A 15034-nucleotide genomic window follows, 5' to 3' on the forward strand; every position below is an offset into this window, starting at 1 on the left:
TCTCTGTCACCCCTCTGTGTGTGGCTGACCAATCATGGATGGGGGTGGATCTAGTCTGATTTCAGAATCCACTGTATTTCCAAGAACTGAAAAGTGAAACTCAAATTTGTCTTGCCAGAACTCAGTCAGTTTTGGAAGGAGAACTTGAACAGTCCTGAGATTAAAAATAAGCTGTCATAAATTTACAGCTTGACAAGTGAGGTCAGCACAGAGAAGGAACCTATTAATAAGACTGTTATATATTCCACAATTCCTGAATTGTCATTTTCCCCCCGATCCCTGACTCCACAGATGCAGTAGAACTCAGAGTCACGTGAGAGCAGTCTCAACAGAGACACTCCCTACTTCCAGCCTCTGTGACCATAACCTTGTTTCCTGACTTCTGTGGGTTTACTTTCCTCAGATCTCATCACTATTATTGTAGACAGGAGGGAGAGTTGAACTGTGGGAGTTTTCAGTGAGGCTGTGAGAAGACAGACAGGAGGAGGAAGTTGGTATTACTGAAATTGTGTTTCAGTCGAGTGCTCACGGGCAATACATCACTCCCATCAACAAGCCTTGGTTCTCAATAACTCCACGAAAGGATGGTCCTTACCCACATTGCAGTCCAATTGTTTGAGGCACTCTAACAATTAAATCCATTGCCTCAAATCACACAGATGTGAGATGGAAGATTTGAGATTCAAACTCCACTTTGAATCTTTATCATTTAGCTAATGTTTGAAGATCTAGAGGGAAGTAAAGTGTACACGACCACTGATTTTGTTTACTTTGAAATCTCTTGAGGAAGAAGAGGCAAGTCACTAAAAACAACTGATTTGAAAATCTTAAGTCCCGTAAGGAACCTCTGCTGGACAGTATTGAGTAGGATCAGGTGACAAGACAGGAGAGATCACCCAATCCTAATAAAAATATCTATCATGGCCATACTTTCATTTGCTTGGGTCCACGAAGCTCATTCCAGCAGTTGTAATTGTGGTAGATCCTTTTGACTCAGGGCTATGTTATACCTTGTAATAGTGTCTGCACATAGTCCTTGAAGAAGAGTGAAGACTCTTTTGACAGTGTTAGGAACTCAATCTTTGGTCCCTCACCAACATGGCAAGGGAGCGGTCTGTCTGGAATCCACTGCTGGGATTGTGAAAGTGAAGCCATTCCTCTCTCCTGCTCACTAATTAGAAATGAGATATGTAAACTCCAGAGGTGGGAAGAAGTGAAAAGCACTGAAGGGAGGCTCAGTGGACGCTGGGTGAGAAGAAAACGAGCCTCCTTGTCCTGTTTCTCTATCTGATTCTCTCTTTGAATCTTTTCCTATATTACCAAAGCACCCATCCTCTGGCCTTGCCACACTGCAGTCATTGCCCTTTGCTTTCTAAAATGAAACTTGAAACATCAAAAAAAAAAAAAAAAAAGGTAAGATCTTAATAGGCTCTCATGTTAAGTAATGAGTTTTTTAAGAACTAGAATCAAACAGTAATACAAAGCCATAACTAGTAAATGACATAAACAGAAATCTTCAATCTGTCGTAAGTCTGAAGTCTAGTTGTTGAGAATTAACAATCCATATATTATTTTTTTTAAAAAAATTATTAGTTAACAAATCATTTATAAATCACATACTTTTTATAAAATATAAACAGATTTGAAAACTCAAAAATAAGCAAATATGCAATTAAAAATTAACAAAACATATATACAGGCATTTCATTGAAGAGAATAATCAAATGGTACATAAGTATATTAAAAAATGTCTAGCATTATTTATTATTAGAAAAGTTCACATTAAAACCATAATGTGATACCTAAGAGATTGCTTATGATTATATATATGTATAAGTATATATATATATATATATATATATATATATATATATATATACACACACACACACACACACATATATATATATATATTTATATTTGCAAAATAAAAACTGTTAGCAAACAATAAAATGAATCTGTTGCTGTGTACCATATGATAAATAAAAGAATGAACAATTGCAACAAAAGCATTTCAACAATCTTCTCTCTGAGCCTGACAGCAGGACTATTTAACCTTTTTTTCAAAATATTACATCATCAAACCTATTATTTACCCAATTTTCCTCTGACCTTCATGTTAGGTGTTCTTTTTTTTTAAACAATATCAATAATTAATTTAAATACAAATGATTTAGATATTATAATTAAAATGTATAAATATTCAACATGTGTAACAAACAATAAGTATATGCTTTATACATATGTTACACTTTAAATACCAATACACCAATAGGTTAAAAGCAAAAGGAGGAGAAAATAAGAATTATAAATCTAAAGTAGAGCTATTTATATAAAATAAATATCAAGAAAAAGTATTTTCAGAGATAAAGGGGAACATTTCATAACCATAATAGTGTAAATTCCTCAGGAAAGTATAACAATCCTAAATGTGTATGTACCTAATAAAAAATTTCAAAATACATGAAGTAAAAATAAAACTAAAAAGACAAATCCACAATTATATTTGGAGATTTTAAGCCCCCTCACTTTGATGGAAGTAATAATGATTTAGAAGGCTTAAAACATTATTAACCATCTTGACCTATTTATTATTTACAGAGAACTATACACAAAAATAACAAGTAGAAAATTCATAAGGATAGACTATATTCTGTCATAAAATAAGCTTTGATAAATTTTAAAAAATTTAAATCATACAGACTGTGTTTCCTGCATGATTTATTTCAAAACTGAATGGCCACTTATAAAAATATATGATAGTTCAAAGAAGAAAGCACAAGATAAATAATAAAAATTGCTTTGAATTATGTGATAATACAAACTTAAAATATCAGAATCTCTGGAATAAAATAGTGCTCAAATACACACTTATAGCAAAGCATTTGTATCAAAAGAAGCTAGATTAGCAATCAAGATATTATCAAATTAGGTAGTATGAAGGAAAAAATAAGAAATATGTGAAATAGAAAAAATACTACAGCTAAAAGTTGATAAAAATCAAACAAGTTTAATCAAGAAAAAAGTAAGAAAAAATACCAATGGAAAGTGAGCTATCAGAATAACCTTACAGTTGCTAAAAAGATATTAAAGTAACATTACAATTGTATAAATGCAATTAATACAATTATACAGCTTATATAACTTGGTCTGTTTTAGAGGATAGAAACCCCTGCTTGTTTACATGATCCATGTGAGTGATAGGTTTTTCCCATTATTTCACCTTGAGTCTGTGGGTGCCATGCCTATGAGGTGAGTCTCTTAAGAGACTGCAAAATGTTGGGTCTTGTTTTAAGCCAGTCTCCCAGTCTATATCTTTTGATTGAAGAGTTTAGACCATTAGTGTTTAAGGTTATTTTTGAGGTATGATTTGGGTTGCTGGGCATTTTGGTTTATATCTAGTTTTTAATTTAAATTAGTTTCTCCTTTGATTGACTATTCCTTTAGTGTAGTTTTTTCCTTCACTGGTTTTCACTTTTTTAAAAATTTCATCTTCATGGGATATTTTGTTGAGAATATTCTTAAGTGCAGGCTATCTAAATTTTTGTCTATAATGGAAGGTTTTTATTTCATCTTAAATATGAAGCTTAATTTTGCTGACTATAGGATTCTTGGTTGGCATTCATTTTCTTTCAGAAGATGGTGTATGTTATTCCAGGACCTCCTAGCTTTGAGGGTCTAAATCAGCTGAGATCAGAATTGGTTTCCCCTTGTATGTGATCAGATTTTTTTTTCCAGCCTTTAAAATCCTATCATTATTCTGTATGCTAAGCATTTTTATTATAATGTGCTTTGATGTGAGTTTGTTGTTTTTGCACATTTGGAGTCCTGTAAGCCTCTTGTATTTGATTTTCCATTTCATTCTTCAGCTTTGGGAAATTTTCTGATATAATTTCATTGAAAAAATTGTGCATTCCTTTCATGTAAATCTCCATTATTTCACCTATCCCAATAAATATTAATTTTTTTTAGTTGTAGATAGACACAATACCTTTATTTATTTATTTTTATGTGGTACTGAGGATCAAACCCAGTACCTCATACATGCAAGGCAAGCACTCTGCCACTGAGCCACAGTCCCAGCCCCAATAAATATTAAATTTAGTCTTTTCATGTTATTGAATAATTCTCAGAAGTTCTGTTCATGGTTTCTTTTTTTTTTTTACATTTTTTTTTATTGGTTGTTCACAACATTACAAAGCTCTTGACATATCATATTTCATACATTAGATTGAAGTGGGTTATGAACTCCCAATTTTACCCCAAATGCAGATTGCAGAATCACGTCGGTTACACATCCACACTTTTACATAATGCCCAATTAGTAATTATTGTATTCTGCTACTTTTCCTATCCCCTACTATCCCCCCTCCCCTCCCCTCCCATCTTCTCTCTCTACCCCATCTATTGTAATTCATTTCTCTCCTTGTTAATTTTCCCATTCCCCTCACAACCTCTTATATGTAATATTGTATAGCAATGAGGGTCTCCCTTCATTTCCATGCAATTTCCCTTTTCTCTCCCTTTCCCTCCCATCTCATGTCTCTGTTTAATGTTAATCTTTTCTTCCTGCTCTTCCTCCCTGCTCTGTTCATAGTTGCTCTCATTATATCAAAGAAGACATTTGGTATTTGTTTTTTAGGGATTGGCTAGCTTCACTAAGCATAATCTGCTCTAGTGCCATCCATTTCCCTGCAAATTCTATGATTTTGTCATTTTTTATTGCTGCATAGTACTCCATTGTGTATAGATGCCACAGTTTTTTTATCCATTCATCTATTGAAGGGCATCTGGGTTGGTTCCACAGTCTAGCTATTGTGAATTGTGCTGCAATGAACATCGATGTCGCAGCATCCCTGTAGCATGCTCTTTTAAGGTCTTCAGGGAATAGTCCGAGAAGGGCAATAGCAGGGTCAAATGGTGGTTCCATTCCCAGCTTTCCCAGGAATCTCCAAACTGCTTTCCAAATTGGCCGCACCAATTTGCAGTCCCACCAGCAATGTACAAGTGTACCCTTTTCTCCACATCCTCGCCAGCACTTGTTGTTGTTTGACTTCATAGTGGCTGCCAATCTTACTGGAGTGAGATGGTATCTTAGGGTGGTTTTGATTTGCATTTCTCTGACTGCTAGAGATGGTGAGCATTTTTTCATGTACTTGTTGATTGATTTTATATCCTCCTCTGAGAAGTGTCTGTTCAGGTCCTTGGCCCATTTGTTGATTGGGTTATTTGCTATCTTATTGTCTAATTTTTTGAGTTCTTTGTATACTCTGGATATTAGGGCTCTATCTGAAGTGTGAGGAGCAAAAATTTGTTCCCAGGATGTAGGCTCCCTATTTACCTCTCTTATTGTTTCTCTTGCTGAGAAAAAACTTTTTAGTTTAAGTAAGTCCCATTTGTTTATTCTTGTTATTAACTCTTGTGCTATGGGTGTCCTATTAAGGAATTTGGAGCCCGACCCCACAATATGTAGATCATAGCCAACTTTTTCTTCTATCAGGCAAAGAGTCTCTGATTTGATATCAAGCTCCTTGATCCATTTTGAGTTAACTTTTGTGCATGGCGAGAGAAAGGGATTCAGTTTCATTTTGTTGCATATGGATTTCCAGTTTTCCCAACACCATTTGTTGAAGATGCTATCCTTCCTCCATTGCATGCTTTTAGCCCCTTTATCAAATATAAGATAGTTGTAACTTTGTGGATTAGTCTCTGTGTCCTCTATTCTATACCATTGGTCCACCCGCCTCTTTTGGTACCAGTACCATGCTGTTTTGGTCACTATTGCTCTGTAATATAGTTTGAAATCTGGTATCGCTATACCGCCTGATTCACACTTCCTGCTTAGAATTGCTTTTGCTATTCTGGGTCTTTTATTTTTCCATATGAATTTCATGATTGCTTTATCTATTTCTTCAAGAAATGCCTTTGGGATTTTGATTGGCATTGCATTAAACCTATAGAGAACTTTTGGTAATATCGCCATTTTGATAATGTTAGTTCTGCCTATCCATGAGCAGGGTATATTTTTCCATCTTCTAAGATCTTCTTCTACTTCTCTCTTTAGGGTTCTGTAGTTTTCATTGTATAAATCTTTCACCTCTTTTGTTAGGTTGATTCCCAAGTATTTTATTTTTTTTGAGGATATTGTGAATGGAGTGTTTTTCCTCATTTCCGTTTCAGCAGTTTTGTCGCTGATATACAGAAATGCCTTTGATTTGTGCGTGTTGATTTTATATCCTGCCACTTTGCTGAATTCATTTATTAGTTCTAGTAGTTTCTTTGTAGATCCTTTTGGGTCTTCTAGGTATAGAATCATGTCATCTGCAAATAGTGATAATTTAAGTTCTTCTTTTCCTATTGTTATGCCTTTAATTTCCTTTGTCTGTCTAATTGCTCTGGCCAGTGTTTCGAGAACTATATTGAATAGAAGTGGTGATAGAGGGCATCCCTGTCTTGTTCCAGATTTTAGAGGGAATGCCTTTAACTTTTGTCCATTCAGAATGATGCTAGCCTGAGGCTTAGCATAGATAGCTTTTACAATGTCAAGGTAAGTTCCTGTTATCCCTAGTTTTTCTAATGTTTTGAACATAAAGGGATGCTGTACTTTGTCGAATGCTTTCTCTGCGTCTATCGAGATGATCATATGGTTCTTATCTTTAAGTCTATTGATGTGGTGAATAATATTTATTGATTTACGTATATTGAACCATCCTTGCATCCCATGTTCATGGTTTCTTAATGTCTTCTCTCCATTTCTATTTTCAAGATTATAGATTTTTGTCTTCATTGCCTTAGGTTCTGTCTTCCAAGTGGTCTATTCTTTTGGTAATATTTTCTATGGAATTTTTAATTTGGTTTATTATTTACTTCATTTTGAAAATTTCTGTTTTTTTCCCCATCACTTTTTTGAAGTGATTTTTGCTACCTGTATTTGCTCTCTTACATCATCCCTTACTTCACAGATCAGTTTAACTCTGTACATTCTAAACTCCTTCTCTGACATTTCTTCCACTGTGGTATCAATGGATTCTGTTATTGGAGTATCTTGGTTTGCTTGAGGCAATTTATTCCCTTGTTTTTTCCTTGTCATTTCTGTGTCTACCCACCCAACAGTATGGATCAGAGGTAGTAGAGTTTCTACCCTGTGGACCTATAGTATCCCTGAAGGCTTCTAGAAACTCACTTTCTAGGGGGAGACAAATAATAATGACAACTAATGCCCAATCCAAAGTTCTTCCATTTTTCCCCTGGCACACTTCATTATGGATCAGCATCCAATTATCAGAGAAAACATTCGGCCTTTGATTTTTTGGGGATTGGCTTACTTTGCTTAGCATGATTTTCTCTAACTCCATCCATTTACCTGAAAATGCCATAATTTTATTCTTTTTAAATACTGAATAATATTCTATTGTGTATATAGTTTAGTTATCCATTAATCTATTGAACGGCATCTAGGTGGGTTCCACAGTTTAGCTATTGTGAATTATGCTGCTATAAATGTCAATGTGGCTGCTTCACTATAGTATGCTGTTTTTAAGTTTTTGTTTTTTTGATATAGACTGAGGAGTGGGATAGTTGGGTCAAACAGTGGTTCCATTTCAAGTTTTCTAAGGAATCTCCATACTGCTTTCCACATTGGTTGCACCAATTTACAGTCCTACCAGCAATGTAAGAGTGTGCTTTTTTCTCTAATCTTCAACTTATTGTTGCTTGTGTTCTTGATAACTGACAAGAATGTCATACTTATTTAGTTACTGTTTTCACTAGTTTACTTTTGAAAATGGAATTATCAACATAGATACAAAATTAATGCAACAACCTCATCACTCTCCCAATTAGCATTTCTGCATGGATGTAGTTTGGAAGACACACAACCCTCTATGCACTGCTTGCTGAAGCTGGGTGCTATTTTCTGTAGGATACAAAGATGACTCATTTGAGTCTGGTGAGTTACTTATTAAAACCATACAACTATTATGTTTTCAGTATATTGTGGTGATATATTTGGAGAAATGTGGTACTCAGTGAAATACATGGACTGCTTTAAATCATAGTCATCATCATTTTTTTTTTGCATTTAAGGTATTGTAGTGGTTTCTCATTCCTTACCAAAGGTAAGTTCCCAGATTAGAGATTTTAACAGCATTCCAAAGAGAGATACAGATAGACACAGAGATAGAAATCTGTCATAAACAGCTATATCTCTACATCTCTATCTATCCTTCTAATACATGGAAATTTGCTTCCACACAGAATTTTCTTCTCAATATTATATTCCTGATTTCCATCAATTTTGTGGATAGTAGACACCAGAGAGCCCTGAGGATCTATAGCTCTGCAGATATAGTTACCTTCAAGCATTGGATCTACTGAGACCTGTCATAGTCACTGTTATGAGAGGCCTGGGCACTGAGGCCTAGATCCATCAGTCACATTCTGCCCCCTTCCTCAGTGCTGTGCTTCTTATGCTCACCACCATATATAGTAGACCAAAGAGGGTGACTCGAGAAGACATGAGTGGTGTCTACTGGCTTGGAGAAGTTTATCTTAACATAAGTTTGGAAATATAATAAAATGGTTCTAAGTTAGAAACTCAAAAGAGAGGGTGAGAGACATTGTGTTGGGAGACTGAACTTGTGACCAGGAAGTGAGGGGACTGAAGGAGACATAGATGACTAAGAATTGGCTCCTGAACTAAATGAGTAGAACCCAGGTATCTTCTATTCTAGCAGTATGGATCTGATGTTTCATCCACCAATGACTGAATACACTTTTTTCTCAGCAGCACATGGAGTCTTCTCTAATATACACCACATTATAAGATATTACAAAGGTTGGCATACAATTGTAATAGTATCATAATATATATATATATATATATATATATATATGTATATATATATATCTGTAGAATTGTTTTGATAGCTGCCTTTCCACTATATTAATTTTTGTGTTCTTGCTTTTTTTTATTAGACTTGCTTGATTTGTATCAACTTTTAGCCATATTATTTCTTTTTTATTTCATATATTTCTGCTCCTTCTCATATCTTTTCCTTCCTACTACCTAACTTAAAAACAATTTGTTAATCTGGCTTCATTCTGATACAAGCACTTTAAGTTATAAATGTTCATCTGAGTACTGTTTCACCTCAGAGAGTCTTATATTTTAAGCTTTTATTAGAACTTAGCTAAAATCACTTTTTATTTACTTTTCTTGTGTTCTCTTCTTTGATCTGTGAGATATTTATAAGTGTGCCATTTAATTTGGAAGTAGCTGAGATGTGGTTCTACATATCTGAAGGTAATTGATCTCTAATGTAATAAATCACAGAGGAAACAAATGGTTTCAACTAAAAATAATGGAAAATGCTTTTTATTTTGATTGCATTGGATTCATACTGTCAAAACATGTCAAACTGATCAAACTCCAAACTTCAAATACATACATTTTGTTGTATTTCAATTTTACCTCAATAAAGCTATGGGAAAAATTATAACACACTAGTGACAACTAATACTAAATTGTATTTCTAGAAAGAAAAAAAGGTAAGATATACTGTGTGTTTTGTAGTTGACACTACAAAATTGTGTATTGCCAAACATGTTTATCAGTAAGTGGATGGTTAAGCAAATAATGTGAAAAGCTGCATGTCTGTTTCAGATGGATCATGTTATTCCTTCACACAAACAGGTGTGCACACACATATACACACAGACAATCTCTCAAACTTCATTCCTTTGGGCTAGGAAGGTATGTATAAAGACATACCCTGGGAATGTAGATTTTCAAAAACACATGTTTAGTTGAAGAAAGAAATCTGATGAAGATAGTGTAAATTTGAAATACAAGAGCAGAAATTACCCTATAACTAGAAATGGAACAAATGTCACAGATATAAATTCATTAGTGATAACATATGCATTTATAATTTTATTACAGATAATTATAACTAATGAAGAATTGAACAGTGGTGGCCAATATAATCTCTCTGCACCAAATAAAATTCTCTAGATCTCCTCTATGCTCTTTCACGTCCTTGTTTGGATGCATATATGCTCAAAATATTATCTACATTTGCAGCTCTCCCAAGATATTTCACAGGAGCAGTTGACCTTTTCCCAGTCTTACATAAAGGGCTATGAAAAATTATGGTTTAATGTTACATTCTCCAAACAAATTATCTCCTCTTAGCCCATCATATAAAAATTCTGGAGGTGCCAATAAAAAGGTTCAATTTTCTATTTACTTTCAGTTGCTTACCATTTATACCGAACAGTGCTTTAATTTTTATATTGTGTTATTCCATTATTTGTACCATGTTTACCAGACCACTCCTCTATGACCATGTAAATATTTCAATTGTTTCTTTTTTCCTTATAGTAATTCTCCAATGAGTTGGTTATTTCTGCAGTTGAGGTTGGGGTGGAGGATGTTTTGAGAAAAGCATAGTAAGGCTCTTTAGTTATAGCAAGAAATAGTATTCTATCTGATTTACCAAACATCCTTGTCTTCCCCAAATGTTACTTACTTCTACTAACTTCAGAAAGGATGTCAGATGTGAAAACATGAATTAACATGTATTGGGAGTATAAAAATATATTCATGTTCTTACCTATGAGCACACAATGTTTTCAAACTTTCATGGGAAACTAAATAATTCCTCACAGCTAAAAAACAAAAAGTAAGCACTCATTTCTTTTCTTTTTTTTTTGATTTTGATGAAAACAATAACTTTAGTTAATTAATCAATTAATTATTTTATATATGGTCTTGAGGATTGAGTCCAGTACCTCACACATGCCAGGCAAGTGCTCTACTACTGAGCCACAACACTAGTCCTAAGCACTAATTTTATTAGATAAAAAAAAATTTAAAAATTTTGTTATTTATTATCATACTATACTTCCAAGCAGCCAATACAATTTAGACTTCAAAATTGAATCTCACTCTTTTTGTCAAAAGATTCTATATATTGTCTCACACTTTTGGATGATCCAAAAATAACTGTCTCCTTGTTAAAGGCTTCCTTCCAGTAACTGTTGGCAAATTTCTCATTCCATCACCACTCATGGACCTTTCTGAGACCCTGAGACCACCATCATCTTGGCATCTCTATTTATTCACACCCATCTGCCCCTCATTAACACAGTTCTTTCCTCACTGATGCCAGACCACATGCTGGACTTGGAAGTGAAACAGCTAGGTCAATAATTAATAGATTTTCCCATCTGGACCAATCAAGATGTACTCTAGCAAGCTTAAGCAAAAAGGTTCAGCATAGGAAAATATGTGCTTAAATTTACTGAGAGAATTGGAGGAACAGAGAAGGCAAGGGTTACCGGAATCCCTCCCAGATCAGCACTGTGAAGCTGGCCATCTCAGAGAACTGCAATTTCAGTGTGACCATTGGGAGCCTAGGGAATAAGAAAGCTACATTCTCAGCTGTGGGCAGCAGGACTGTCCCACCTCATCTGCCATCCAGGGATCAGAAAGCTACCAGCCTGTCCCCAGAGCCATGCTGATGCAGCTGGAGTCCCACCAGCACTGTGAATGCCTCACACCTCATCACGTCCCTCCCAACTCCACTGAGCTCCACAATAAACCTGGCAGGCAGGCAGGCTTCTGAACAGCAGAGCCTCCAAGCACATTGGAATCTCTAGCAACAGGGCTGTGAGGGCCGTGCAGGCTTTCACCCTTGATGTAGTTTTTCACTGTCCAGCCTGTGACATCCAGAAATGCACACCAGGAGTTGGAAGAAATGCTGAGCAGAGCAATCAGAATCTCATCACGAATATGTATCCCCTGCTGTGGTCTGAATGTTTGTGTTCCCCTCAAAATTCATGTGTTGAACAGGAACCTCCAAAGGGATGATCTTGAGAGGTGGGGCCTGTGGTAGATGATCAGGTCATGAGGACTCTGCTCTCATGAATGACATTGGTGCCCTTGTAAAAGCTTGAGGGGGCTTTTTAGTACCCTGCCACCATGTGAGGACACACAGAAGGCTCCATCTTTGAGGGAAGGACCCTCAGTGGACACTGTGTCTGCTAGTGTCCTGAACTTGGACATCATAGCCTTCAGAACTGTAAACAATAAATTTGTATTGTTTGTGTGTTATTCAGTCTACTGTATTTTGTTAAAGCAAGTCCAATGGACAGGGTGGAAATTCCTTCTACAGCTCTTTCTCTGAATCCCTTAACTCCGACTTCTTCACTACAGTGCTGTTCCTGGGAGAAGTGAGCTGAAAATAACCTTTTCCTGTTGGGCATGGTGGCACACTCCTGTAATCCCAGCAGCTTGATGGCTGAGGCAGAAGGATCACAAGTTCAAAGCCAGCCTCAGCAACTTGGTGAGACACTGTCTCAAAATAAAAAAAAAAATATAAAAGTCTGGGGATGTGGCTCAATGGTTCAGCACCCCTGGGTTCAATCACAAGTACCAAAAAATAAGATAAAACAAAATAAATATTTTCCTCATCTAAGTCGCCTTCTTGGAAATTTTGGACACCATGACAAGAAGCTGACTAATATAATTATTTTCCTGACTCCCTTCCCACTTCTATTTAGCATTCTCTTCATTCTGAACTTAGCACCTCAGTTCTCTTGGCCTGCATACTCTGATCCTGTCCCCTGGAGTAGCATGCCTACCATATTCGACAATCCCCCAAACCATTACTCCAATCACAAAATCTTCCCTAAGGAATAGAGCAAGATTTTCACTACAACCTGAAAGTATCCACCTGCATAAAGGCACCTCATACTCAACATGTCCAGTCCTAAATCCATTATCTTACATCCAAAATCAGTTTTACCCCTGGCATTACGTGTTTGTATAAACTGTATAACTTTATCAGCTGAAGTTAGAACCCTGGAAGTTAATGTGATTCTCCTGTTTCCCCGTGTGTTCCTCCATTCAAATAGTCACTAAGGCCCATAAACTCAGTGGAATCCTTTTATCTGAGTTCTGAGTTCAGTAGGTGCTCTTGAAAGAAAGACATCAGACAAGGTCATTCTAGCACTTTTTTGGAAATTGATTGTTTACGTCAATGAAATAAGATCAAAGTAAAAGCATAATTTTTACACAATAATATCCTAATATCTATGTTATTTTCTTGCATATTTTAATAAATCCCAGGATGCTCCTGAAGTGGGAATCAAACAGCTTGAGTGGTTGTCTGTATAAATAATTTTAAATATTAAAATATGAGATAATTTTTAATCTCTATATAAGTATAATTATGACATCTACAATGATTATCACTGGTTTGAGTTGGTTCTAAAAGTCTTGAGAACGTCTCTTAAAATATCAGTAATTTGGATTTGACTGCAGTGCTGGTGCGAGGGAGTGAAAGGGATACCTGTGGAGCTAATGACAGCAGGAATCAGGAGAGAGGGGAAATAGCATCTCTAGTGTGGGACACATGGAGGATAGGGGTTGGAGATCCTGAAGGCTGAGCAGGGTATTGGACACCCTGCATTTTCCAACACTGCCTGAGTGGCAAAGCTATAGAGATACGAGACTCCCCTGCAGAAAGAGACCCATAACCCTAACTCCCTGGGCATTGCCAAACAATGGCAGAGCCTTCCTCCAGAGTACACAGGGACAAACCTCGGGCACTGAAGAGATTCTGGACAGCTTGACTCAACTCCCTTCTCCCTGCCATGTTCAGCTCCTGCCCTCCTTGACAAGGGAGAAAATTTAAGGGAGTGATGCTTCAAAGAAACCAACGCTGAGCCAGTGTGTCTCTAGCCCCTGGGATTGGGGACAGGGTGTCCTTTGCTTGGTTTGAGGGGCACAGGAAAAGGCTGCTGTGTCCCCAGGGTCTCCCTCACCACCTTGAAGGCCATCACCAGCTTTTAGGCTCTTTGCTTCTTCAAAGCTTCTCAGCTCTTGGCGTGACACCTGGACATCTGTGGTGGCTTCACTGTTCTCAAACAGCTTTGTCACTTGGTTCTCACAACCCTATGAGGTAGTGGGGGCAGGGATCATGATCCCTGGTTGAAAGCCAGTGAACCCATACTCACAGAGGTAGGTCCCTCGACCCAGTCCACACAGCTGGCCAGTGGAGAACCAAGACCAGAATGCAACCTCCCAAGTCCTTCCCACTGTCTTGCTGAGAACAGGCTGGGGCAAGGGACTTGCATCCTCGTTTCTGCTGGGGCTTTGGGTGGCTCTCAAACAGCCCCACTGAGCACTGGGTGAGTCCGCATGCGGTAGATGATGACGGCAGTGGCTGGACACAGCAACAAGGAGGTCATGATGACGATGGTGGCCAGGATGATGAGGACAATGGCCCAGATCTCCAGGATGTGCTTGGGAAGCACAGCTTCCATGGGGGATTGGCTGATGGCATCCATGTCGCCTCACTCTGCAACACACAGGAAAGGAAAATCAGTGTGTGTACCCTCTGCCTGCCTCCCTGGTGGGAAGGAAAGCTCAGCAGTCAGAAGATAGGATCACGTTTTAGCATGTGATCTTATGGTTTCTTGATCATTAGTTGTATTGTCTTTTTTACTGAAGGCATCCTATGACCAGGCCTTGCAAGGGACTTTTTGTTAACTCATTCAGAACTCAGCTCCCTCACCAGCACAATGAAGGAGGGACTGTACCAACCATCCATGTTTTATCCATGTTTTTTTTTTGGTCAGTCTTTTTCTTCCCTTATGCCCATTTTACAGATAAGAAGTCAAAGTCTTGAAAGAAGAACATGCTGCTAATTTCACCAAGGCATGAACCCAGCTGGGTGGCATTCCAGAGCTTCCATGTTTACATCTCAAACTATTGTATCACCTGTTTTCCTCAGCTGTGAAGTGAAAAACTTTGCTGTTGTTGTCCTGTGTCCCTTCCTCATTACCCTGGTAATAGAACTCCCTCTTTTCTAAGGAGAGCCTACCTGTTCCCTTTGGGTTGGTTTGGGCACTCACCCAAGCACAGGGAAGGAGATGTGACCTAGCCTTGCCCACTACAAATCCCAGAGTCACATTCAGGGTTAGGCGAGTGACCCAGGTTCATCATCCAAGGTCCTCCAGTTCT

The 15034-nt window shown here is 37.2% G+C and overlaps 1 protein-coding gene across 1 annotated transcript; it reads right to left on the minus strand.

Moving 5' to 3' along the window:
• Positions 1-13587: 13587 nt before the first annotated feature.
• Positions 13588-14364, minus strand: LOC144253996 (small integral membrane protein 3-like). Its single transcript, XM_077796788.1, has one exon. The coding sequence runs from the start codon at positions 14356-14358 to the stop codon at positions 14176-14178; it is 183 nt and encodes a 60-aa protein (XP_077652914.1). The 5' UTR covers positions 14359-14364; the 3' UTR covers positions 13588-14175.
• Between the last annotated feature and the right edge of the window lie 670 nt (positions 14365-15034).

This window comes from Urocitellus parryii, chromosome 1, assembly GCF_045843805.1.
Source record: "Urocitellus parryii isolate mUroPar1 chromosome 1, mUroPar1.hap1, whole genome shotgun sequence".
Classification (NCBI taxonomy): Eukaryota; Metazoa; Chordata; class Mammalia; order Rodentia; family Sciuridae; genus Urocitellus; species Urocitellus parryii.

Coding starts and splice junctions, on each gene's coding strand:
- LOC144253996 (XM_077796788.1), bottom strand. CDS start 14,358: ATGGATGCCATCAGCCAATCCCCCATGGAAGCTGTGCTTCCCAAGCAC.